The sequence below is a fragment of the Lagopus muta genome, chromosome 30 (assembly GCF_023343835.1).
Source record: "Lagopus muta isolate bLagMut1 chromosome 30, bLagMut1 primary, whole genome shotgun sequence".
Classification (NCBI taxonomy): Eukaryota; Metazoa; Chordata; class Aves; order Galliformes; family Phasianidae; genus Lagopus; species Lagopus muta.
In genome coordinates, this window is record NC_064462.1 from 1,059,543 (window position 1) to 1,084,249 (window position 24,707).

Sequence of the window (24,707 nt, forward strand, 5' to 3'; positions counted from 1 at the left end):
GACCACAACTACAGGCTGCCAGACAAGGCAGGCAGGCAGGGGCCAGGACTCCAGCCAGCCAGACATGGCAGGTAAGGAGGGCCACGGTTCCAGCAAGCCAGCCAAGGCAGGCAGGCAGGGGCCAGGACTCCAGCCAGCCTGCCAAGGCAGGCAGGCAGGAGTCAGGACTCCAGTCAGCCAGCCAAGGCTGGCAGGCGGGAGCCAGGACTCCAGCCAGCTAGCCAATGCAGGAAGGCAAGGACCATGACTCCACTCAACTAGCCAAGGCCGGCAGGCGGGAGCCAGGACTCCAGCCAGCCTGCCAAGGCAGGCAGGCAGGCGCCAGGACTCCAGCCAGATAGCCAAGGCAGGAAGGAAGGAGCCAGGACTCCAGTCAGCCACCCAAGGCAGGCAGGCAGGAGTCAGGACTCCAGTCAGCCAGCCATGGCAGGCAGGCAGGAGCCAGGACTCCAGCCAGCCAGCCAAGGCAGGCAGGCAGGAGTCAGGACTCCAGTCAGCCAGCCAAGGCAGGCAGGCAGGAGCCAGGACTCCAGCAAGCAAGCCAAGGCAGGCAGGCAGGGGCCCGGGCTCCAGCCAGCCAGCCAAGGCAGGCAGGCAGGTGCCAGGACTCCAGACAGCCTGCCAAAGCAGGCAGGCAAGGACCATCACTCCAGTCAGCCAGCCAATGCAGGCAAGCAGGAGCCAGGACTCCAGCCAGCTAGCCAAGGCAGGCAGGCAGGAGTCAGGACTCCAATGAGCCAGCCAAGGCAGGCAGGCAGGAGCAAGGACTCCAGTCACCCAGCCAAGGCAGGCAGGCAGGAGCCAGGACTCCAGCAAGCCAGCCAAGGCAGGCAGGCAGGGGCCCGGGCTCCAGCCAGCCAGCCAAGGCAGGCAGCCAGGAGCCAGGACTCCAGTCAGCCAGCCAAGGCAGGCAGGCAGGAGCCAGGACTCCAGCCAGCCTGCCAAGGCAGGCAGGCCAGGACCATGACTCCACTCAGCCAGCCAAGGCAGGCAGGCAGGAGCCAGGACTCCAGCCAGCTAGCCAAGGCAGGCAGGTAGGAGCCAGGACTCCAGTCAGCAAGCCAATGTAGGCAGGCAAGGACCATGACTGCAGTCAGCCAGCCAAGGCCGGCAAGCTGGAGCCAGGACTCCAGCCAGCCTGCCAAGGCAGGCAGGCAAGGACCATGACTCCAGTCAGCCAGCCAATGCAGGCAAGCAGGAGCCAGGACTCCAGCCAACTAGCCAAGGCAGGCAGGCAGGAGTCAGGACTCCAGTCAGCCAGCCAAGGCAGGAAGGAAGGAGCCAGGACTCCAGCGAGATAGACATGGCAGGCAGGCAGGAGCCAGGACTCCAGTCAGCCAGCCAAGGGAGGCAGGCAGGAGTCAGGACTCCAGTCAGCCAGCCATGGCAGGCAGGCAGGAGCCAGGACTCCAGCCAACTAGCCAAGGCAGGCAGGCAGGAGCCAGGACTCCAGTCAGCCAGCCAAGGCAGGCAGGCAGGAGTCAGGACTCCAGACAGCCTGCCAAGGCAGGCAGGCCAGGACCATGACTCCACTCAGCCAGCCAAGGCAGGCAGGCAGGAGCCAGGACTCCAGCCAGCTAGCCAAGGCAGGCAGGCAGGAATCAGGACTCCAGTCAGCCAGCCAAGGCAGGCAGGTAGGAGCCAGGACTCCAGTCAGCCAGCCAAGGCAGGCAGGCAGGAGTCAGGACTCCAGTCAGCCAGCCATGGCAGGCAGGCAGGAGCCAGGACTCCAGCAAGCCAGCCAAGGCAGGCAGGCAGGGGCCCGGGCTCCAGCCAGCCAGCCAAGGCAGGCAGGCAGGAGTCAGGACTCCAATCAGCCAGCCAAGGCAGGCAGGCAGGAGGAAGGACTCCAGTCACCCAGCCAAGGCAGGCAGGAAGGAGTCAGGACTCCAGTCAGCCAGCCAAGGCAGGCAGGCAGGAGCCAGGACTCCAGTCAGCAAGCCAAAGCAGGCAGGCAGGAGCCAGGTCTCCAGGCAACTAGACAAGGCAGGCAGGCAGGAGCCAGGACACCAGCCAGCCAGCCAAGGCAGACAGGCAAGGACCATGATCCAGTCAAACAGCCAAGGCAGGCAGGCAGGAGCCAGGACTTTAGCCAGCTAGCCAAGGCAGGCAGGCAGGAGCCAGGACTCCAGACAGCCAGCCAAGGCAGGCAGGCAGGGGCCAGGATTCCAGCCAGCCTGCCAAGGCAGGCAGGCCAGGACCATGACTCCACTCAGCCAGCCAAGGCAGGCAGGCAGGAGCCAGGACTCCAGACAGCTAGCCAAGGCAGGCAGGTAGGAGCCAGGACTCCAGTCAGCAAGCCAATGTACGCAGGCAAGGACCATGACTGCAGTCAGCCAGCCAAGGCCGGCAGGCTGGAGCCAGGACTCCAGCCAGCCTGCCAAGGCAGGCAGGCAAGGACCATGACTCCAGTCAGCAATCCAATGCAGGCAAGCAGGAGCCAGGACTGCAGCCAGCTAGCAAAGGCAGGCAGGCAGGAGTCAGGACTCCAGTCAGCCAGCCAAGGCAGGCAGGCAGGAGCCAGGACTCCAGTCAGCAAGCCAATGCAGGCAGGCAGGAGCCAGGACTCCAGGCAACTAGACAAGGCAGGCAGGCAGGAGCCAGGACACCAGCCAGCCAGCCAAGGCAGACAGGCAAGGACCATGATCCAGTCAAACAGCCAAGGCAGGCAGGCAGGAGCCAGGACTCCAGTCAGCCAGCCAAGGCAGGCAGGCAGGAGTCAGGACTCCAGTCAGCTAGCCAAGGCAGGCAGGCAGGAGTCAGGACTCCAGTCAGCCAGCCAAGGCAGGCAGCTAGGAGCCAGGACTCCAGTCAGCCAGCCAAGGCAGGCAGGCAGGAGTCAGGACTCCAGTCAGCAAGCCAAGGCAGGCAGGCAGGAGCCAGGACTCCAGTCAGCAAGCCAATGCAGGCAGGCAGGAGCCAGGACTCCAGTCAGCAAGCCAATGCAGGCAGGCAGGAGCCAGGACTCCAGCCAGCCAGCCAAGGCAGACAGGCCAGGACCATGACTCCACTCAGCCAGCCAAGGCAGGCAGGCAGGAGCCAGGACTCCAGCCAGCTAGCCAAGGCAGGCAGGTAGGAGCCAGGACTGCAGCCAGCTAGCAAAGGCAGGCAGGCAGGAGTCAGGACTCCAGTCAGCCAGCGAAGGCAGGCAGGCAGGAGCCAGGACTCCAGTCAGCAAGCCAATGCAGGCAGGCAGGAGCCAGGACTCCAGGCAACTAGACAAGGCAGGCAGGCAGGAGCCAGGACACCAGCCAGCCAGCCAAGGCAGACAGGCAAGGACCATGATCCAGTCAAACAGCCAAGGCAGGCAGGCAGGAGCCAGGACTCCAGTCAGCCAGCCAAGGCAGGCAGGCAGGAGCCAGGACTCCAGCCAGCCTGCCAAGGCAGGCAGGCCAGGACCATGACTCCACTCAGCCAGCCAAGGCAGGCAGGCAGGAGCCAGGACTCCAGCCAGCTAGCCAAGGCAGGCAGGCAGGAGTCAGGACTCCAGTCAGCCAGCCAAGGCAGGCAGGCAGGGGCCAGGATTCCAGCCAGCCTGCCAAGGCAGGCAGGCCAGGACCATGACTCCACTCAGCCAGCCAAGGCAGGCAGGCAGGAGCCAGGACTCCAGCCAGCTAGCCAAGGCAGGCAGGCAGGAGTCAGGACTCCAGTCAGCCAGCCAAGGCAGGCAGGTAGGAGCCAGGACTCCAGTCAGCCAGCCAAGGCAGGCAGGCAGGAGTCAGGACTCCAGTCAGCCAGCCAAGGCAGGCAGGCAGGAGCCAGGACTCCAGCCAGCCAGCCAAGGCAGGCAGGCAGGGGCCCGGAATCCAGTCAGCCAGCCAAGGCAGGCAGGCAGGAGTCAGGACTCCACTCAGCCAGCCAAGGCAGGCAGGTAGGAGCCAGGACTCCAGTCAGCAAGCCATGGCAGGCAGGCAGGAGTCAGGACTCCAGTCAGCCAGCCATGGCAGGCAGGCAGGAGCCAGGACTCCAGCAAGCCAGCCAAGGCAGGCAGGCAGGGGCCCGGGCTCCAGCCAGCCAGCCAAGGCAGGCAGGCAGGAGCCAGGACTCCAGTCATCCAGCCAAGGCAGGCAGGTAGGAGCCAGGACTCCAGTCAGCCAGCCAAGGCAGGCAGGCAGGAGTCAGGACTCCAGTCAGCCAGCGAAGGCAGGCAGGCAGGAGCCAGGACTCCAGGCAACTAGACAAGGCAGGCAGGCAGGAGCCAGGACACCAGCCAGCCAGCCAAGGCAGACAGGCAGGAGCCAGGACTCCAGTCAGCCAGCCAAGGCAGGCAGGCAGGAGCCAGGACTCCAGTCAGCCAGCCAAGGCAGGCAGGTAGGAGCCAGGACTCCAGTCAGCAAGCCATGGCAGGCAGGCAGGAGTCAGGACTCCAGTCAGCCAGCCATGGCAGGCAGGCAGGAGCCAGGACTCCAGCAAGCCAGCCAAGGCAGGCAGGCAGGGGCCCGGGCTCCAGCCAGCCAGCCAAGGCAGGCAGGCAGGAGCCAGGTAGCCAAGGCAGGAAGGAAGGAGCCAGGACTCCAACCAGCTAGCAAAGGCAGGCAGGCAGGAGTCAGGACTGCAGTCAGCCAGCCAAGGCAGGCAGGCAGGAGCCAGGACTCCAGTCAGCAAGCCAATGCAGGCAGGCAGGAGCCAGGACTCCAGCCAACTAGCCAAGGCAGACAGGCAAGGACCATGATCCAGTCAAACAGCCAAGGCAGGCAGGCAGGAGCCAGGAGTCCAGCCAGCTAGCCAAGGCAGGCAGGCAGGAGCCAGGACTCCAGTCAGCCAGCCAAGGCAGGCAGGCAGGGGCCAGGATTCCAGCCAGCCTGCCAAGGCAGGCAGGCCAGGACCATGACTCCACTCAGCCAGCCAAGGCAGGCAGGCAGGAGCCAGGACTCCAGCCAGCTAGCCAAGGCAGGCAGGCAGGAGTCAGGGCTCCAGTCAGCCAGCCATGGCAGGCAGGCAGGAGCCAGGATTCCAGCAAGCCAGGCAAGGCAGGCAGGCAGGGGCCCGGGCTCCAGCCAGCCAGCCAAGCAGGCAGGCAGGTGCGAGGACTCCAGACAGCCTGCCAAAGCAGGCAGGCAAAGACCATGACTCCAGTCAGCCAGCCAATGCAGGCAAGCAGGAGCCAGGACTCCAGCCAGCTAGCCAAGGCAGGCAGGCAGGAGTCAGGACTCCAGTCAGCCAGCCAAGGCAGGCAGGCAGGAGCAAGGACTCCAGTCAGCCAGCCAAGGCAGGCAGGCAGGAGCCAGGACACCAGCCAACTAGCCAAGGCAGGCAGGCAGGAGCCAGGACTCCAGTCAGCAAGGCAATGCAGGCAGGCAAGGACCATGACTCCACTCAGCCAGCCAAGGCAGGCAGGCAGGAGTCAGGACTCCAGTCAGCCAGCAAAGTCAGGCAGGTAGGAGCCAGGACTCCAGTCAGCCAGCCAAGGCAGGCAGGCAGGAGCCAGGACTCCAGCAAGCCAGCCAAGGCAGGCAGGCAGGGGCCCGGGCTCCAGACAGCCAGCCAAGGCAGGCAGGCAGGAGCCAGGACTCCAGTCAGCCAGCCAAGGCAGGCAGGCAGTGGCCAGGACTCCAGCGAGCCTGCCAAGGAAGGCAGGTAGGAGCCAGGACTCCAGTCAGCAAGCCAATGCAGGCAGGCAAGGACCATGACTCCAGTCAGCCAGCCAATGCAGGCAAGCAGGAGCCAGGACTCCAGCCAGCTAGCAAAGGCAGGCAGGCAGGAGTCAGGACTCCAGTCAGCCAGCGAAGGCAGGCAGGCAGGAGTCAGGACTCCACTCAGCCAGCCAACGCAGGCAGGTAGGAGCCAGGACTCAAGTCAGCCAGCCAAGGCTGGCAGGCGGGAGCCAGGACTCCAGCCAGCTAGCCAAGGCAGGCAGGCAGGAGCCAGGTAGCCAAGGCAAGAAGGAAGGAGCCAGGACTCCAGCCAGCTAGCAAAGGCAGGCAGGCAGGAGTCAGGACTGCAGTCAGCCAGCCAAGGCAGGCAGGCAGGAGCCCAGGACTCCAGTCAGCAAGCCAATGCAGGCAGGCAGGAGCCAGGACTCCAGCCAACTAGACAAGGCAGGCAGGCAGGAGCCAGGACTCCAGCCAGCTAGCCAAGGCAGACAGGCAAGGACCATGATCCAGTCAAACAGCCAAGGCAGGCAGGCAGGAGCCAGGACTCCAGTCAGCCAGCCAAGGCAGGCAGGCAGGGGCCAGGATTCCAGCCAGCCTGCCAAGGCAGGCAGGCCAGGACCATGACTCCACTCAGCCAGCCAAGGCAGGCAGGCAGGAGCCAGGACTCCAGCCAGCTAGCCAAGGCAGGCAGGCAGGAGTCAGGGCTCCAGTCAGCCAGCCAAGGAAGGCAGGCAGGAGCAAGGACTCCAGTCAGCCAGCCAAGGCAGGCAGGCAGGAGCCAGGACACCAGCCAACTAGCCAAGGCAGGCAGGCAGGAGCCAGGACTCCAGTCAGCCAGCCAAGGCAGGCAGGCAGGAGTCAGGACTGCAGTCAGCCAGCCATGGCAGGCAGGCAGGAGCCAGGACTCCAGCAAGCCAGCCAAGGCAGGCAGGCAGGGGCCCGGGCTCCAGCCAGCCAGCCAAGGCAGGCAGGCAGGAGCCAGGACTCCAGTCAGCCAGCCAACGCAGGCAGGCAGTGGCCAGGACTCCAGCCAGCCTGCCAAGGCAGGCAGGCCAGGACCATGACTCCACTCAGCCAGCCAAGGCAGGAAGGCAGGAGCCAGGACTCCAGCCAGCCTGTCAAGGCAGGCAGGCCAGGACCATGACTCCACTCAGCCAGCCAAGGCAGGCAGGCAGGAGCCAGGACTCCAGCCAGCTAGCCAAGGCAGGCAGGCAGGAGTCAGGACTCCAGTCAGCCAGCCAAGGCTGGCAGGCGGGAGCCAGGACTCCAGCCAGCTAGCCAAGGCAGGCAGGTAGGAGCCAGGACTCCAGTCAGCAAGCCAATGCAGGCAGGCAAGGACCATGACTCCAGTCAGCCAGCCAATGCAGGCAAGCAGGAGCCAGGACTCCAGCCAGCTAGCAAAGGCAGGCAGGCAGGAGTCAGGACTCCAGTCAGCCATGAACGCAGGCAGGCAGGAGTCAGGACTCCACTCAGCCAGCGAAGGCAGGCAGGTAGGAGCCAGGACTCCAGTCAGCAAGTCAAGGCAGGCAGGCAGGAGTCAGGACTCCAGTCAGCCAGCCATGGCAGGCAGGCAGGAGCCAGGACTCCAGCAAGCCAGCCAAGGCAGGCAGGCAGGGGCCCGGGCTCCAGCCAGCCAGCCAAGGCAGGCAGGCAGTGGCCAGGACTCCAGCCAGCCTGCCAAGGCAGGCAGACCAGGACCATGACTCCACTCAGCCCAGCCAAGGCAGGCAGGCAGGAGCCAGGACTCCAGTCAGCCAGCCAAGGCTGGCAGGCAGGGGCCAGGATTCCAGCCAGCCTGCCAAGGCAGGCAGGCCAGGACCATGACTCCACTCAGCCAGCCAAGGCAGGCAGGCAGGAGCCAGGACTCCAGCCAGCTAGCCAAGGCATGCAGGCAGGAGTCAGGGCTCCAGTCAGCCAGCCATGGCAGGCAGGCAGGAGCCAGGACTCCAGCAAGCCAGGCAAGGCAGGCAGGCAGGGGCCCGGGCTCCAGCCAGCCAGCCAAGGCAGGCAGGCAGGTGCGAGGACTCCAGACAGCCTGCCAAAGCAGGCAGGCAAGGGCCATGACTCCAGTCAGCCAGCCAATGCAGGCAAGCAGGAGCCAGGACTCCAGCCAGCTAGCCAAGGCAGGCAGGCAGGAGTCAGGACTCCAGCCAGCTAGCCAAGGCAGGCAGGTAGGAGCCAGGACTCCAGTCAGCAAGCCAATGCAGGCAGGCAAGGACCATGACTCCAGTCAGCCAGCCAATGCAGGCAAGCAGGAGCCAGGACTCCAGCCAGCTAGCAAAGGCAGGCAGGCAGGAGTCAGGACTCCAGTCAGCCATGAAGGCAGGCAGGCAGGAGTCAGGACTCCACTCAGCCAGCCAAGGCAGGCAGGTAGGAGCCAGGACTCCAGTCAGCAAGTCAAGGCAGGCAGGCAGGAGTCAGGACTCCAGTCAGCCAGCCATGGCAGGCAGGCAGGAGCCAGGACTCCAGCAAGCCAGCCAAGGCAGGCAGGCAGGGGCCCGGGCTCCAGCCAGCCAGCCAAGGCAGGCAGGCAGTGGCCAGGACTCCAGCCAGCCTGCCAAGGCAGGCAGACCAGGACCATGACTCCACTCAGCCAGCCAAGGCAGGCAGGCAGGAGCCAGGACTCCAGTCAGCCAGCCAAGGCTGGCAGGCAGGGGCCAGGATTCCAGCCAGCCTGCCAAGGCAGGCAGGCCAGGACCATGACTCCACTCAGCCAGCCAAGGCAGGCAGGCAGGAGCCAGGACTCCAGCCAGCTAGCCAAGGCATGCAGGCAGGAGTCAGGGCTCCAGTCAGCCAGCCATGGCAGGCAGGCAGGAGCCAGGACTCCAGCAAGCCAGGCAAGGCAGGCAGGCAGGGGCCCGGGCTCCAGCCAGCCAGCCAAGGCAGGCAGGCAGGTGCGAGGACTCCAGACAGCCTGCCAAAGCAGGCAGGCAAGGGCCATGACTCCAGTCAGCCAGCCAATGCAGGCAAGCAGGAGCCAGGACTCCAGCCAGCTAGCCAAGGCAGGCAGGCAGGAGTCAGGACTCCAGCCAGCTAGCCAAGGCAGGCAGGTAGGAGCCAGGACTCCAGTCAGCAAGCCAATGCAGGCAGGCAAGGACCATGACTCCAGTCAGCCAGCCAATGCAGGCAAGCAGGAGCCAGGACTCCAGCCAGCTAGCAAAGGCAGGCAGGCAGGAGTCAGGACTCCAGTCAGCCATGAAGGCAGGCAGGCAGGAGCCAGGACTCCAGCCAGCTAGCCAAGGCATGCAGGCAGGAGTCAGGGCTCCAGTCAGCCAGCCATGGCAGGCAGGCAGGAGCCAGGACTCCAGCAAGCCAGGCAAGGCAGGCAGGCAGGGGCCCGGGCTCCAGCCAGCCAGCCAAGGCAGGCAGGCAGGTGCAAGGACTCCAGACAGCCTGCCAAAGCAGGCAAGCAGGAGCCAGGACTCCAGCCAGCTAGCCAAGGCAGGCAGGCAGGAGTCAGGACTCCAGTCAGCCAGCCAAGGCAGGCAGGCAGGAGCAAGGACTCCAGTCAGCCAGCCAAGGCAGGCAGGCAGGAGCCAGGACTCCAGTCAGCAAGGCAATGCAGGCAGGCAAGGACCATGACTCCACTCAGCCAGCCAAGGCAGGCAGGCAGGAGTCAGGACTCCAGTCAGCCAGCAAAGGCAGGCAGGTAGGAGCCAGGACTCCAGTCAGCCAGCCAAGGCAGGCAGGCAGGAGTCAGGACTGCAGTCAGCCAGCCATGGCAGGCAGGCAGGAGCCAGGACTCCAGCAAGCCAGCCAAGGCAGGCAGGCAGGGGCCCGGGCTCCAGCCAGCCAGCCAAGGCAGGCAGGCAGGAGCCAGGACTCCAGTCAGCCAGCCAAGGCAGGCAGGCAGTGGCCAGGACTCCAGCCAGCTAGCCAAGGCAGGCAGGCAGGAGTCAGGACTCCAGTCAGCCAGCCAAGGCTGGCAGGCGGGAGCCAGGACTCCAGCCAACTAGCCAAGGCAGGCAGGTAGGAGCCAGGACTCCAGTCAGCAAGCCAATGCAGGCAGGCAAGGACCATGACTCCAGTCAGCCAGCCAATGCAGGCAAGCAGGAGCCAGGACTCCAGCCAGCTAGCAAAGGCAGGCAGGCAGGAGTCAGGACTCCAGTCAGCCAGCGAAGGCAGGCAGGCAGGAGTCAGGACTCCACTCAGGCAGCCAAGGCAGGCAGGTAGGAGCCAGGACTCCAGTCAGCAAGCCAAGGCAGGCAGGCAGGAGCCAGGACTCCAGTCAGCCAGCCAAGGCTGGCAGGCGGGAGCCAGGACTCCAGTCAGCAAGCCAATGCAGGCAGGCAAGGACCATGACTGCAGTCAGCCAGCCAAGGCCGGCAGGCTGGAGCCAGGACTCCAGCCAGCCTGCCAAGGCAGGCAGGCAAGGACCATGACTCCACTCAGCCAGCCAATGCAGGCAAGCAGGAGCCAGGACTCCAGCCAGCTAGCAAACGCAGGCAGGCAGGAGTCAGGACTCCAGTCAGCCAGCCAAGGCAGGCAGGCAGGAGCCAGGACTCCAGTCAGCAAGCCAATGCAGGCAGGCAGGAGCCAGGACTCCAGGCAACTAGACAAGGCAGGCAGGCAGGAGCCAGGACTTTAGCCAGCTAGCCAAGGCAGGCAGGCAGGAGCCAGGACTCCAGTCAGCCAGCCAAGGCAGGCAGGCAGGGGCCAGGATTCCAGCCAGCCTGCCAAGGCAGGCAGGCCAGGACCATTACTCCACTCAGCCAGCCAAGGCAGGCAGGCAGGAGCCAGGACTCCAGTCAGCCAGCCAAGGCAGGCAGGTATGAGCCAGGACTCCAGTCAGCCAGCCAATGCAGGCAAGCAGGAGCCAGGACTCCAGCCAGCTAGCCAAGGCAGGCAGGCAGGAGTCAGGACTCCAGTCAGCCAGCGAAGGCAGGCAGGCAGGAGTCAGGACTCCACTCAGCCAGCCAAGGCAGGCAGGTAGGAGCCAGGACTCCAGTCAGCAAGCCAAGGCAGGCAGGCAGGAGTCAGGACTCCAGCAAGCAAGCCAAGGCAGGCAGGCAGGGGCCCGGGCTCCAGCCAGCCAGCCAAGGCAGGCAGGCAGGAGCCAGGACTCCAGTCAGCCAGCCAAGGCAGGCAGGCAGTGGCCAGGACTCCAGCCAGCCTGCCAAGGCAGGCAGACCAGGACCATGACTCCACTCAGCCAGCCAATGCAGGCAAGCAGGAGCCAGGACTCCAGCCAGCTAGCAAAGGCAGGCAGGCAGGAGTCAGGACTCCAGTCAGCCAGCCAAGGCAGGCAGGCAGGAGCCAGGACTCCAGTCAGCAAGCCAATGCAGGCAGGCAGGAGCCAGGACTCCAGGCAACTAGACAAGGCAGGCAGGCAGGAGCCAGGACTCCAGCCAGCCAGCCAAGGCAGACAGGCAAGGACCATGATCCAGTCAAAGAGCCAAGGCAGGCAGGCAGGAGCCAGGACTCCAGTCAGCCAGCCAAGGCAGGCAGGCAGGGGCCAGGATTCCAGCCATCCTGCCAAGGCAGGCAGGCCAGGACCATTACTCCACTCAGCCAGCCAAGGCAGGCAGGCAGGAGCCAGGACTCCAGCCAGCTAGCCAAGGCAGGCAGGCAGGAGCCAGGACTCCAGTCAGCCAGCCAAGGCAGGCAGGCAGGAGTCAGGACTCCAGCAAGCCAGGCAAGGCAGGCAGGCAGGCGCCCGGGCTCCAGCCAGCCAGCCAAGGCAGGCAGGCAGGTGCGAGGACTCCAGACAGCCTGCCAAAGCAGGCAGGCAAGGACCATGACTCCAGTCAGCCAGCCAATGCAGGCAAGCAGGAGCCAGGACTCCAGCCAGCTAGCCAAGGCAGGCAGGCAGGAGCAAGGACTCCAGTCAGCCAGCCAAGGCAGGCAGGCAGGAGCCAGGACACCAGCCAACTAGCCAAGGCAGGCAGGCAGGAGCCAGGACTCCAGTCAGCAAGGCAATGCAGGCAGGCAAGGACCATGACTCCACTCAGCCAGCCAAGGCAGGCAGGCAGGGGCCCGGGCTCCAGCCAGCCAGCCAAGGCAGGCAGGCAGGAGCCAGGACTCCAGTCAGCAAGGCAATGCAGGCAGGCAAGGACCATGACTCCACTCAGCCAGCCAAGGCAGGCAGGCAGTGGCCAGGACTCCAGCCAGCCTGCCAAGGCAGGCAGGCCAGGACCATGACTCCACTCAGCCAGCCAAGGCAGGAAGGCAGGAGCCAGGACTCCAGCCAGCTTGCCAAGGCAGGCAGGCAGGAGTCAGGACTCAAGTCAGCCAGCCAAGGCTGGCTGGCGGGAGCCAGGACTCCAGCCAGCTAGCCAAGGCAGGCAGGTAGGAGCCAGGACTCCAGTCAGCCAGCTAATGCAGGCAAGCAGGAGCCAGGACTCCAGCCAGCTAGCAAAGGCAGGCAGGCAGGAGTCAGGACTCCAGTCAGCCAGCGAAGGCAGGCAGGCAGGAGTCAGGACTCCACTCAGCCAGCCAAGGCAGGCAGGTAGGAGCCAGGACTCCAGTCAGCAAGCCAAGGCAGGCAGGCAGGAGTCAGGACTCCAGTCAGCCAGCCATGGCAGGCAGGCAGGAGCCAGGACTCCAGCAAGCCAGCCAAGGCAGGCAGGCAGGGGCCCGGGCTCCAGCCAGCCAGCCAAGGCAGGCAGGCAGGAGCCAGGACTCCAGTCAGCCACCCAAGGCTGGCAGGCGGGAGCCAGGACTCCAGTCAGCAAGCCAATGCAGGCACGCAAGGACCATGACTGCAGTCAGCCAGCCAAGGCCGGCAGGCTGGAGCCAGGACTCCAGCCAGCCTGCCAAGGCAGGCAGGCAAGGACCATGACTCCACTCAGCCAGCCAATGCAGGCAAGCAGGAGCCAGGACTCGTGCCAGCTAGCAAAGGCAGGCAGGCAGGAGTCAGGACTCCAGTCAGCCAGCCAAGGCAGGCAGGCAGGAGCCAGGACTCCAGTCAGCAAGCCAATGCAGGCAGGCAGGAGCCAGGACTCCAGCCAGCTAGCCAAGGCAGGCAGGCAGGAGTCAGGACTCCAGTCAGCCAGCCAAGGTAGGCAGGTATGAGCCAGGACTCCAGTCAGCCAGCCAATGCAGGCAAGCAGGAGCCAGGACTCCAGCCAGCTAGCCAAGGCAGGCAGGCAGGAGTCAGGACTCCAGTAAGCCAGCCAAGGCAGGCAGGCAGGAGCAAGGACTCCAGTCAGCCAGCCAAGGCAGGCAGGTAGGAGCCAGGACTCCAGCCAACTAGCCAAGGCAGGCAGGCAGGAGCCAGGACTCCAGTCAGCAAGCCAATGCAGGCAGGCAAGGACCATGACTCCACTCAGCCAGCCAAGGCAGGCAGGCAGGAGTCAGGACTCCAGTCAGCCAGCCAAGGCAGGCAGGTAGGAGCCAGGACTCCAGTCAGCCAGCCAAGGCAGGCAGGCAGGAGTGAGGACTCCAGTCAGCCAGCCATGGCAGGCAGGCAGGAGCCAGGACTCCAGCAAGCCAGCCAAGGCAGGCAAGCAGGGGCCCGGGCTCCAGCCAGCCAGCCAAGGCAGGCAGGCAGGAGCCAGGACTCCAGTCAGCCAGCCAAGGCAGGCAGGCAGGAGCCAGGACTCCAGCCAGCCTGCCAAGGCAGGCAGGCCAGGACCATGACTCCACTCAGCCAGCCAAGGCAGGCAGGCAGGAGCCAGGACTCCAGCCAGCCTGCCAAGGCAGGCAGGCCAGGACCATGACTCCACTCAGCCAGCCAAGGCAGGCAGGCAGGAGCCAGGACTCCAGGCAACTAGCCAAGGCAGGCAGGCAGGAGTCAGGACTCCAGTCAGCCAGCCAAGGCAGGAAGGAAGGAGCCAGGACTCCAGCCAGATAGACATGGCAGGCAGGCAGCAGCCAGGACTCCAGTCAGCCAGCCATGGCAGGCAGGCAGGAGCCAGGACTCCAGCCAACTAGCCAAGGCAGGCAGGCAGGAGTCAGGACTCCAGTCAGCCAGCCAAGGCAGGAAGGAAGGAGCCAGGACTCCAGTCAGCCAGCCATGGCAGGCAGGCAGGAGCCAGGACTCCAGTCAGCCAGCCAAGGCAGGCAGGCAGGAGTCAGGACTCCAGTCAGCCAGCCATGGCAGGCAGGCAGGAGCCAGGACTCCAGTCAGCCAGCCAAGGCAGGCAGGCAGGAGTCAGGACTCCAGTCAGCCAGCCATGGCAGGCAGGCAGGAGCCAGGACTCCAGCCAGCCAGCCAAGGCAGGCAGGCAGGGGCCAGGACTCCAGCCAGCCTGCCAAGGCAGGCAGGCCAGGACCATGACTCCACTCAGCCAGCCAAGGCAGGCAGGCAGCAGCCAGGACTCCAGCCAGCTAGCCAAGGCAGGCAGGCAGGAGTCAGGACTCCAGTCAGCCAGCCAAGGCAGGCAGGTAGGAGCCAGGACTCCAGTCAGCCAGCCAAGGCAGGCAGGCAGGAGTCAGGACTCCAGTCAGCCAGCCATGGCAGGCAGGCAGGAGCCAGGACTCCAGCAAGCCAGCCAAGGCAGGCAGGCAGGGGCCCGGGCTCCAGCCAGCCAGCCAAGGCAGGCAGGCAGGTGCCAGGACTCCAGACAGCCTGCCAAAGCAGGCAGGCAAGGACCATGACTCCAGTCAGCCAGCCAATGCAGGCAGGCAGGAGCCAGGACTCCAGCCAGCTAGCCAAGGCAGGCAGGCAGGAGTCAGGACTCCAATCAGCCTGCCAAGGCAGGCAGGCAGGAGCAAGGACTCCAGTCACCCAGCCAAGGCAGGCAGGCAGGAGCCAGGACTCCAGCAAGCCAGCCAAGGCAGGCAGGCAAGGACCGTGACTCCAGTCAGCCAGCCAATGCAGGCAAGCAGGAGCCAGGACTCCAGCCAGCTAGCAAAGGCAGGCAGGCAGGAGTCAGGACTCCAGTCAGCCAGCCAAGGCAGGCAGGCAGGAGCCAGGACTCCAGTCAGCCAGCCAAGGCAGGCAGGCAGGAGTCAGGACTCCAGTCAGCCAGCCAAGGCAGGCAGGCAGGGGCCCGGACTCCAGCCAGCCAGCGAAGGCAGGCAGGCAGGGGCCAGGACTCCAGCCAGCCTGCCAAGGCAGGCAGGCCAGGACCATGACTCCACTCAGCCAGCCAAGGCAGGCAGGCAGGAGCCAGGACTCCAGCCAGCTAGCCAAGGCAGGCAGGCAGGAGTCAGGACTCCAGTCAGCCAGCCAAGGCAGGCAGGCAGGAGCCAGGACTCCAGCAAGCCAGCCAAGGCAGGCAGGCAGGGGCCCGGGCTCCAGCCAGCCAGCCAAGGCAGGCAGGCAGGTGCCAGGACTCCAGACAGCCTGCCAAAGCAGGCAGGCAAGGACCATGACTCCAGTCAGCCAGCCATTGCAGGCAAGCAGGAGCCAGGACTCCAGTCAGCCAGCCAAGGCAGGCAGGCAGGAGTCAGGACTCCAGTCAGCCAGCCATGGCAGGCAGGCAGGAGCCAGGACTCCAGCAAGCCAGCCAAGGCAGGCAGGCAGGGGCCCGGGCTCCAGCCAGCCAGCCAAGGCAGGCAGGCAGGAGCCACGACTCCAGTCAGCCAGCCAAGGCAGGCAGGCAGTGGCCAGGACTCCAGCCAGCCTGCCAAGGCAGGCAGGCCAGGACCATGACTCCACTCAGCCAGCCAAGGCAGGCAGGCAGCAGCCAGGACTCCAGCCAGCAAGCCAAGGCAGGCAGGCAGGAGTCAGGACTCCAGTAAGCCAGCCAAGGCAGGCAGGTAGGAGCCAGGACTCCAGTCAGCCAGCCAAGGCAGGCAGGCAGGAGTCAGGACTCCAGTCAGCCAGCCATGGCAGGCAGGCAGGAGCCAGGACTCCAGCAAGCCAGCCAAGGCAGACAGGCAGGGGCGCGGGCTCCAGCCAGCCAGCCAAGGCAGGCAGGCAGGTGCCAGGACTCCAGACAGCCTGCAAAAGCAGGCACGCAAGGACCATGACTCCAGTCAGCCAGCCAATGCAGGCAAGCAGGAGCCAGGACTCCAGCCAGCTAGCCAAGGCAGGCAGGCAGGAGTCAGGACTCCAATCAGCCAGCCAAGGCAGGCAGGCAGGAGCAAGGACTCCCGTCACCCAGCCAAGGCAGGCAGGCAGGAGCCAGGACTCCAGTCAGCCAGCCAAGGCAGGCAGGCAAGGACCATGACTCCAGTCAGCCAGCCAATGCAGGCAAGCAGGAGCCAGGACTCCAGCCAGCTAGCCATGGCAGGCAGGCAGGAGTCAGGACTCCAGTCAGCCAGCCAAGGCAGGCAGGCAGGAGCCAGGACTCCAGTCAGCCAGCCAAGGCAGGCAGGTAGGAGCCAGGACTCCAGTCAGCCAGCCAAGGCAGGCAGGCAGGAGTCAGGACTCCAGTCAGCCAGCCATGGCAGGCAGGCAGGAGCCAGGACTCCAGCCAGATAGACATGGCAGGCAGGCAGGAGCCAGGACTCCAGTCAGCCAGCCAAGGCAGGCAGGCAGGGGCCCGGACTCCAGCCAGCCAGCGAAGGCAGGCAGGCAGGGGCCAGGACTCCAGCCAGCCTGCCAAGGCAGGCAGGCCAGGACCATGACTCCACTCAGCCAGCCAAGGCAGGCAGGCAGTAGCCAGGACTCCAGCCAGCTAGCCAAGGCAGGCAGGCAGGAGTCAGGACTCCAGTCAGCCAGCCAAGGCAGGCAGGTAGGAGCCAGGACTCCAGTCAGCCAGCCAAGGCAGGCAGGCAGGAGTCAGGACTCCAGTCAGCCAGCCAAAGCAGGCAGGCAGGAGCCAGGACTCCAGCAAGCCAGCCAAGGCAGGCAGGCAGGGGCCCGGGCTCCAGCCAGCCAGCCAAGGCAGGCAGGCAGGTGCCAGGACTCCAGACAGCCTGCCAAAGCAGGCAGGCAAGGACCATGACTCCAGTCAGCCAGCCATTGCAGGCAAGCAGGAGCCAGGACTCCAGCCAGATAGCCAAGGCAGGAAGGAAGGAGCCAGGACTCCAGCCAGATAGCCAAGGCAGGCAGGCAGGAGTCAGGACTCCAGTCAGCAAGCCAAGGCAGGCAGGCAGGAGCCAGGACTCCAGTCAGCAAGCCAATGCAGGCAGGCAGGAGCCAGGACTCCAGCCAGCCAGCCAAGGCAGACAGGCAAGGACCATGATCCAGTCAAACAGCCAAGGCAGGCAGGCAGGAGCCAGGACTCCAGCCAGCTAGCCAAGGCAGGCAGGCAGGAGCCAGGACTCCAGTCAGCCAGCCAAGGCAGGCAGACAGGGGCCAGGATTCCAGCCAGCCTGCCAAGGCAGGCAGGCCAGGACCATGACTCCACTCAGCCAGCCAAGGCAGGCAGGCAGGAGCCAGGACTCCAGCAAGCCAGCCAAGGCAGGCAGGCAGGGGCCCGGGCTCCAGCCAGCCAGCCAAGGCAGGCAGGCAGGTGCCAGGACTCCAGACAGCCTGCCAAAGCAGGCAGGCAAGGACCATGACTCCAGTCAGCCAGCCATGGCAGGCAGGCAGGAGCCAGGACTCCAGCAAGCCAGCCAAGGCAGGCAGGCAGGGGCCCGGGCTCCAGCCAGCCAGCCAAGGCAGGCAGGCAGGGGCCAGGACTCCAGACAGCCTGCCAAAGCAGGCAGGCAAGGACCATGACTCCACTCAGCCAGCCAATGCAGGCAAGCAGGAGCCAGGACTCCAGCCAGCTAGCCAAGGCAGGCAGGCAGGAGTCAGGACTCCAGCCAACTAGCCAAGGCAGGCAGGCAGGAGTCAGGACTCCAGTCAGCCAGCCATGGCAGGCAGGCAGGAGCCAGGACTCCAGTCAGCAAGCCAATGCAGGCAGGCAGGAGCCAGGACTCCAGACAGCCAGCCAAGGCAGACAGGCAAGGACCATGATCCAGTCAAACAGCCAAGGCAGGCAGGCAGGAGCCAGGACTCCAGGCAGCTAGCCAAGGCAGGCAGGCAGGAGCCAGGACTCCAGTCAGCCAGCCAAGGCAGGCAGGCAGGGGCCAGGATTCCAGCCAGCCTGCTAAGGCATGCAGGCCAGGACCATGACTCCACTCAGCCAGCCAAGGCAGGCAGGCAGCAGCCAGGACTCCAGCCAGCCAGCCAAGGCAGGCAGGTAGGAGCCAGGACTCCAGTCAGCCAGCCAAGGCAGGCAGGTAGGAGCCAGGACTCCAGTCAGCCAGCCAAGGCAGGCAGGCAGGAGTCAGGACTCCAGTCAGCCAGCCAAGGCAGGCAGGTAGGAGCCAGGACTCCAGTCAGCCAGCCAAGGCAGGCAGGCAGGAGTCAGGACTCCAGTCAGCCAGCCATGGAAGGCAGGCAGGAGCCAGGACTCCAGCAAGCCAGCCAAGGCAGGCAGGCAAGGACCATGATCCAGTCAAACAGCCAAGGCAGGCAGGCAGGAGTCAGGACTCCAGTCAGCCAGCCATGGAAGGCAGGCAGGTGCCAGGACTCCAGACAGCCAGCCAAGGCAGACAGGCAAGGACCATGATCCAGTCAAACAGCCAAGGCAGGCAGGCAGGAGCCAGGACTCCAGGCAGCTAGCCAAGGCAGGCAGGCAGGAGCCAGGACTCCAGTCAGCCAGCCAAGGCAGGCAGGCAGGGGCCAGGATTCCAGCCAGCCTGCTAAGGCAGGCAGGCCAGGACCATGACTCCACTCAGCCAGCCAAGGCAGGCAGGCAGCAGCCAGGACTCCAGCCAGCTAGCCAAGGCAGGCAGGCAGGAGTCAGGACTCCAGTCAGCCAGCCAAGGCAGACAGGCAGGAGTCAGGACTCCAGTCAGCCAGCCATGGCAGGCAGGCAGGAGCCAGGACTCCAGCAAGCCAGCCAAGGCAGGCAGGCAGGTGCCAGGACTCCAGACAGCCTGCCAAAGCAGGCAGGCAAGGACCATGACTCCAGTCAGCCAGCCAATGCAGGCAAGCAGGAGCCAGGACTCCAGCCAGCTAGCCAAGGCAGGCAGGCAGGAGTCAGTACTCCAGTCAGCCAGCCAAGGCAGGCAGGCAGGAGCAAGGACTCCAGTCAGCCAGCCAAGGCAGGCAGGCAGGAGCCAGGACTCCAGCCAACTAGCCAAGGCAGGCAGGCAGGAGCCAGGACTCCAGTCAGCAAGCCAATGCAGGCAGGCAAGGACCATGACTCCACTCAGCCAGCCAAGGCAGGCAGGCAGGAGTCAGGACTCCAGTCAGCCAGCCAAGGGAGACAGGCAAGGACCATGATCCAGTGAAACAGCCATGGCAGGCAGGCAGGAGCCAGGACTCCAGCAAGCCAGCCAAGGCAGGCAGGCAGGGGCCCGGACTCCAGACAGCCTGCCAAAGCAGGCAGGCAAGGACCATGAATCCAGTCAGCCAGCCAATGCAGGCAAGCAGGAGCCAGGACTCCAGCCAGCTAGCCAAGGCAGGCAGGCAGGAGTCAGGACTCCAGTCAGCCAGCCATGGCAGGCAGGCAGGAGCCAGGACTCCAGCCAGCCAGCCAAGGCAGGCAGGCAGGGGCCCGGGCTCCAGCCAGCCAGCCAAGGCAGGCAGGCAGGTGCCAGGACTCCAGACAGCCTGCCAAAGCAGGCAGGCAAGGACCATGAATCCAGTCAGCCAGCCAATGCAGGCAAGCAGGAGCCAGGACTCCAGCCAGCTAGCCAAGGCAGGCAGGCAGGAGTCAGGACTCCAGTCAGCCAGCCATGACAGGCAGGCAGGAGCCAGGACTCCAGCCAGCCAGCCAAGGCAGGCAGGCAGGGGCCCGGACTCCAGCCAGCCAGCCAAGGCAGGCAGGCAGGGGCCAGGACTCCAGCCAGCCTGCCAAAGCAGGCAGGCAAGGACCATGATCCAGTCAAACAGCCAAGGCAGGCAGGCAGGAGCCAGGACTCCAGGCAGCTAGCCAAGGCAGGCAGGCAGGAGCCAGGACTCCAGTCAGCCAGCCAAGGCAGGCAGGCAGGGGCCAGGATTCCAGCCAGCCTGCTAAGGCAGGCAGGCCAGGACCATGACTCCACTCAGCCAGCCAAGGCAGGCAGGCAGGACTCAGGACTCCAGTCAGCCAGCCATGGAAGGCAGGCAGGAGCCAGGACTCCAGCAAGCCAGCCAAGGCAGGCAGGCAGGGGCCCGGGCTCCAGCCAGCCAGCCAAGGCAGACAGGCAAGGACCATGATCCAGTCAAACAGCCAAGGCAGGCAGGCAGGAGCCAGGACTCCAGGCAGCCAGCCAAGGCAGGCAGGCAGGGGCCAGGATTCCAGCCAGCCTGCTAAGGCATGCAGGCCAGGACCATGACTCCACTCAGCCAGCCAAGGCAGGCAGGCAGCAGCCAGGACTCCAGCCAGCTAGCCAAGGCAGGCAGGCAGGAGTCAGGACTCCAGTCAGCCAGCCAAGGCAGGCAGGTAGGAGCCAGGACTCCACTCAGCCAGCCAAGGCAGGCAGGCAGGAGTCAGGACTCCAGTCAGCCAGCCAAGGCAGACAGGCAAGGACCATGATCCAGTGAAACAGCTAAGGCAGGCAGGCAGGAGCCAGGACTCCAGTCAGCCAGCCATAGCAGGCAGGCAGGAGCCAGGACTCCAGCAAGCCAGCCAAGGCAGGCAGGCAGGGGCCCGGGCTCCAGCCAGCCAGCCAAGGCAGGCAGGCAGGGGCCAGGACTCCAGCCAGCCTGCCAAGGCAGGCAGGCAAGGACCATGACTCCACTCAGCCAGCCAATGCAGGCAAGCAGGAGCCAGGACTCCAGCCAACTAGACAAGGCAGGCAGGCAGGAGTCAGGACTCCGGTCAGCCAGCCAAGGCAGGCAGGCAGGAGCCAGGACTCCAGCCAACTAGACAAGGCAGGCAGGCAGGAGTCAGGACTGCAGTCAGCAAGCCAATGCAGGCAGGCAGGAGCCAGGACTCCAGCCAACTAGACAAGGCAGGCAGGCAGGAGCCAGGACTCCAGCCAGCCAGCCAAGGCAGACAGGCAAGGACCATGATCCAGTCAAACAGCCAAGGCAGGCAGGCAGGAGCAAGGACTCCAGTCAGCCAGCCAAGGCAGGCAGGCAGGAGCCAGGACTCCAGCCAGCCAGCCAAGGCAGGCAGGCAGAGGCCAGGACTCCAGCCAGCTAGCCAAGGCAGGCAGGCAGGAGTCAGGACTCCAGCCAACTAGACAAGGCAGGCAGGCAGGAGCCAGGACTCCAGCCAGCCTGCCAAAGCAGGCAGGCAAGGACCATGATCCAGTCAAACAGCCAAGGCAGGCAGGCAGGAGCCAGGACTCCAGGCAGCTAGCCAAGGCAGGCAGGCAGGAGTCAGGACTCCAGTCAGCCAGCCAAGGCAGGCAGGTAGGAGCCAGGACTCCAGTCAGCCAGCCAAGGCAGGCAGGCAGGAGTCAGGACTCCAGTCAGCCAGCCATGGAAGGCAGGCAGGAGCCAGGACTCCAGCAAGCCAGCCAAGGCAGGCAGGCAGGGGCCCGGGCTCCAGCCAGCCAGCCAAGGCAGGCAGGCAGGTGCCAGGACTCCAGACAGCCAGCCAAGGCAGACAGGCAAGGACCATGATCCAGTCAAACAGCCAAGGCAGGCAGGCAGGAGCCAGGACTCCAGGCAGCTAGCCAAGGCAGGCAGGCAGGAGCCAGGACTCCAGTCAGCCAGCCAAGGCAGGCAGGCAGGGGCCAGGATTCCAGCCAGCCTGCTAAGGCAGGCAGGCCAGGACCATGACTCCACTCAGCCAGCCAAGGCAGGCAGGCAGCAGCCAGGACTCCAGCCAGCTAGCCAAGGCAGGCAGGCAGGAGTCAGGACTCCAGTCAGCCAGCCAAGGCAGGCAGGCAGGAGTCAGGACTCCAGTCAGCCAGCCATGGCAGGCAGGCAGGAGCCAGGACTCCAGCAAGCCAGCCAAGGCAGGCAGGCAGGGGCCCGGGCTCCAGCCAGCCAGCCAAGGCAGGCAGGCAGGTGCCAGGACTCCAGTCAGCCAGCCATGGCAGGCAGGCAGGAGCCAGGACTCCAGCCAGCTAGCCAAGGCAGGCAGGCAGGGGCCAGGACTCCAGCCAGCCTGCCAAGGCAGGCAGGCAAGGACCATGACTCCACTCAGCCAGCCAAGGCAGGCAGGCAGGAGTCAGGACTCCAGTCAGCCAGCCAAGGCAGGCAGGCAGGAGCCAGGACTCCAGTCAGCCAGCAAAGGCAGGCAGGCAGGAGTCAGGACTCCAGTCAGCAAGCCAATGCAGGCAGGCAGGAGCCAGGACTCCAGCCAACTAGACAAGGCAGGCAGGCAGGAGCCAGGACTCCAGCCAGCCAGCCAAGGCAGACAGGCAAGGACCATGATCCAGTCAAACAGCCAAGGCAGGCAGGCAGGAGCAAGGACTCCAGTCAGCCAGCCAAGGCAGGCAGGCAGGAGCCAGGACTCCAGCCAGCCAGCCAAGGCAGGCAGGCAGGGGCCAGGACTCCAGCCAGCCAGCCAAGGCAGGCAGGCAGGAGCCAGGACTCCAGCCAGCCAGCCAAGGCAGGCAGGCAGGAGTCAGGACTCCAGTCAGCCAGCCAAGGCAGGCAGGCAGGAGCCAGGAGTCCAGCCAGCCTGCCAAAGCAGGCAGGCAAGGACCATGATCCAGTCAAACAGCCAAGGCAGGCAGGCAGGAGCCAGGACTCCAGGCAGCTAGCCAAGGCAGGCAGGCAGGAGCCAGGACTCCAGTCAGCCAGCCAAGGCAGGCAGGCCAGGACCATGACTCCACTCAGCCAGCCAAGGCAGGCAGGCAGGAGTCAGGACTCCAGTCAGCCAGCCAAGGCAGGCAGGCAGGAGCCAGGACTCCAGTCAGCCAGCAAAGGCAGGCAGGCAGGAGTCAGGACTCCAGTCAGCCAGCCGTGGAAGGCAGGCAGGAGCCAGGACTCCAGCAAGCCAGCCAAGGCAGGCAGGCAGGGGCCCGGGCTCCAGCCAGCCAGCCAAGGCAGGCAGGCAGGTGCCAGGACTCCAGACAGCCTGCCAAAGCAGGCAGGCAAGGACCATGACTCCAGTCAGCCAGCCAATGCAGGCAAGCAGGAGGCAGGACTCCAGCCAGCTAGCCAAGGCAGGCAGGCAGGAGCCAGGACTCCAGTCAGCCAGCCAATGCAGGCAGGCAGGAGCAAGGACTCCAGTCAGCCAGCCAAGGCAGGCAGGCAGGAGCCAGGACTCCAGCCAACTAGCCAAGGCAGGCAGGCAGGAGCCAGGACTCCAGTCAGCAAGCCAATGCAGGCAGGCAAGGACCATGACTCCACTCAGCCAGCCAAGGCAGGCAGGCAGGAGTCAGGACTCCAGTCAGCCAGCCAAGGCAGGCAGGTAGGAGCCAGGACTCCAGTCAGCCAGCCAAGGCAGGCAGGCAGGAGTCAGGACTCCAGTCAGCCAGCCATGGCAGGCAGGCAGGAGCCAGGACTCCAGCAAGCCAGCCAAGGCAGGCAGGCAGGGGCCCGGGCTCCAGCCAGCCAGCCAAGGCAGGCAGGCAGTGGCCAGGACTCCAGCCAGCAAGCCAAGGCAGGCAGGCCAGGACCATGACTCCACTCATCCAGCCAAGGCAGGCAGGCAGGAGCCAGGACTCCAGCCAGCCTGCCAAGGCAGGCAGGCCAGGACCATGACTCCACTCAGCCAGCCAAGGCAGGCAGGCAGGAGCCAGGACTCCAGCCAGCTAGCCAAGGCAGGCAGGCAGGAGCCAGGACTCCAGCCAGCCAGCCAAGGCAGGCAGGTAGGAGCCAGGACTCCAGTCAGCAAGCCAATGCAGGCAGGCAAAGACCATGACTGCTGTCAGCCAGCCAAGGCCGGCAGGCTGGAGCCAGGACTCCAGCCAGCCTGCCAAGGCAGGCAGGCAAGGACCATGACTCCACTCAGCCAGCCAATGCAGGCAAGCAGGAGCCAGGACTCCAGCCAGGTAGCAAAGGCAGGCAGGCAGGAGTCAGGACTCCAGTCAGCCAGCCAAGGCAGGCAGGCAGGAGCCAGGACTCCAGTCAGCCAGCCAATGCAGGCAGGCAGGAGCCAGGACTCCAGCCAACTAGACAAGGCAGGCAGGAAGGAGCCAGGACTCCAGTCAGCCAGCCAAGGCAGACAGGCAAGGACCATGATCCAGTCAAACAGCCAAGGCAGGCAGGCAGGAGCCAGGACTCCAGGCAGCTAGCCAAGGCAGGCAGGCAGGAGTCAGGACTCCAGTCAGCCAGCCAAGGCAGGCAGGCAGGGGCCAGGATTCCAGCCAGCCTGCTAAGGCAGGCAGGCCAGGACCATGACTCCACTCAGCCAGCCAAGGCAGGCAGGCAGGAGCCAGGACTCCAGCCAGCCTGCCAAGGCAGGCAGGCAGGAGCCAGGACTCCAGCCAACTAGCCAAGGCAGGCAGGCAGGAGCCAGGACTCCAGTCAGCAAGCCAATGCAGGCAGGCAAGGACCATGACTCCACTCAGCCAGCCAAGGCAGGCAGGCAGGAGTCAGGACTCCAGTCAGCCAGCCAAGGCAGGCAGGTAGGAGCCAGGACTCCAGTCAGCCAGCCAAGGCAGGCAGGCAGGAGTCAGGACTCCAGTCAGCCAGCCATGGCAGGCAGGCAGGAGCCAGGACTCCAGCAAGCCAGCCAAGGCAGGCAGGCAGGGGCCCTGGCTCCAGCCAGCCAGCCAAGGCAGGCAGGCAGGTGCCAGGACTCCAGACAGCCTGCCAAAGCAGGCAGGCAAGGACCATGACTCCAGTCAGCCAGCCAATGCAGGCAAGCAGGAGGCAGGACTCCAGCCAGCTAGCCAAGGCAGGCAGGCAGGAGTCAGGACTCCAGTCAGCCAGCCAAGGCAGGCAGGCAGGAGCAAGGACTCCAGTCAGCCAGCCAAGGCAGGCAGGCAGGAGCCAGGACTCCAGCCAACTAGCCAAGGCAGGCAGGCAGGAGCCAGGACTCCAGTCAGCAAGCCAAGGCAGGCAGGCAAGAACCATGACTCCACTCAGCCAGCCAAGGCAGGCAGGCAGGAGCCAGGACTCCAGCCAGCTAGCCAAGGCAGGCAGGCAGGAGTCAGGACTCCAGTCAGCCAGCCAAGGCAGGCAGGCAGGAGCCAGGACTCCAGCCAGCTAGCCAAGGCAGGCAGGCAGGAGCCAGGACTCCCGTCAGCAAGCCAATGCAGGTAGGCAGGAGCCAGCACTCCAGCCAGCTAGCCAAGGCAGGCAGGCAGGAGCCAGGACTCCAGTCAGCCAGCCAAGGCTGGCAAGCAAGAACCACGACTACAGGCTGCCAGACAAGGCAGGCAGGCAGTGGCCAGGACTCCAGCCAGCCAGACATGGCAGGCAAGGAGGGCCACGGTTCCAGCCAAGGCAGGCAGGCAGGGGCCACAACCACAGCCAGCCAGCCAAAAGAGGCAGGCATGGTC

General features: G+C 65.5%; 4 protein-coding genes across 9 annotated transcripts in view; 3 read left to right on the plus strand and 1 right to left on the minus strand.

Annotated features, from left to right (window-relative positions):
- The window catches only part of LOC125685995 (uncharacterized), a 107,928-nt gene that overhangs the window by 44,993 nt on the left and 38,228 nt on the right, over window positions 1-24,707 (minus strand). The window lies entirely within an intron of this gene.
- Window positions 1,500-11,469, plus strand: LOC125685984 (uncharacterized). Its single transcript, XM_048929539.1, has 2 exons — window positions 1,500-2,305; window positions 10,836-11,469. Exons 1-2 carry the CDS (start codon window positions 1,524-1,526, stop codon window positions 11,467-11,469), a joined length of 1,416 nt encoding a protein of 471 aa, XP_048785496.1. The 5' UTR covers window positions 1,500-1,523.
- Window positions 7,340-11,349, plus strand: LOC125685985 (mucin-1-like). The gene is made up of 2 exons (XM_048929541.1): window positions 7,340-8,967; window positions 11,287-11,349. The coding sequence occupies exon 1, from the start codon at window positions 7,415-7,417 to the stop codon at window positions 8,828-8,830; it is 1,416 nt and encodes a 471-aa protein (XP_048785498.1). The 5' UTR covers window positions 7,340-7,414; the 3' UTR covers window positions 8,831-8,967; window positions 11,287-11,349.
- Window positions 13,689-22,882, plus strand: LOC125685975 (filaggrin-2-like). Of its 3 annotated transcripts, XM_048929508.1 has the most exons (3): window positions 13,689-13,922; window positions 17,202-17,680; window positions 20,873-22,882. In XM_048929508.1, the coding sequence occupies exons 1-3, from the start codon at window positions 13,712-13,714 to the stop codon at window positions 22,880-22,882; spliced, it is 2,700 nt and encodes an 899-aa protein (XP_048785465.1). In that variant the 5' UTR covers window positions 13,689-13,711. The 3 variants fall into 3 exon arrangements, with proteins under 3 accessions (XP_048785465.1, XP_048785467.1, XP_048785468.1); XM_048929510.1 differs by lacking the exon at window positions 13,689-13,922 and having other exon boundaries at window positions 16,997-17,680; XM_048929511.1 differs by lacking the exons at window positions 13,689-13,922; window positions 17,202-17,680 and adding an exon at window positions 19,796-20,712 and having other exon boundaries at window positions 21,192-22,882.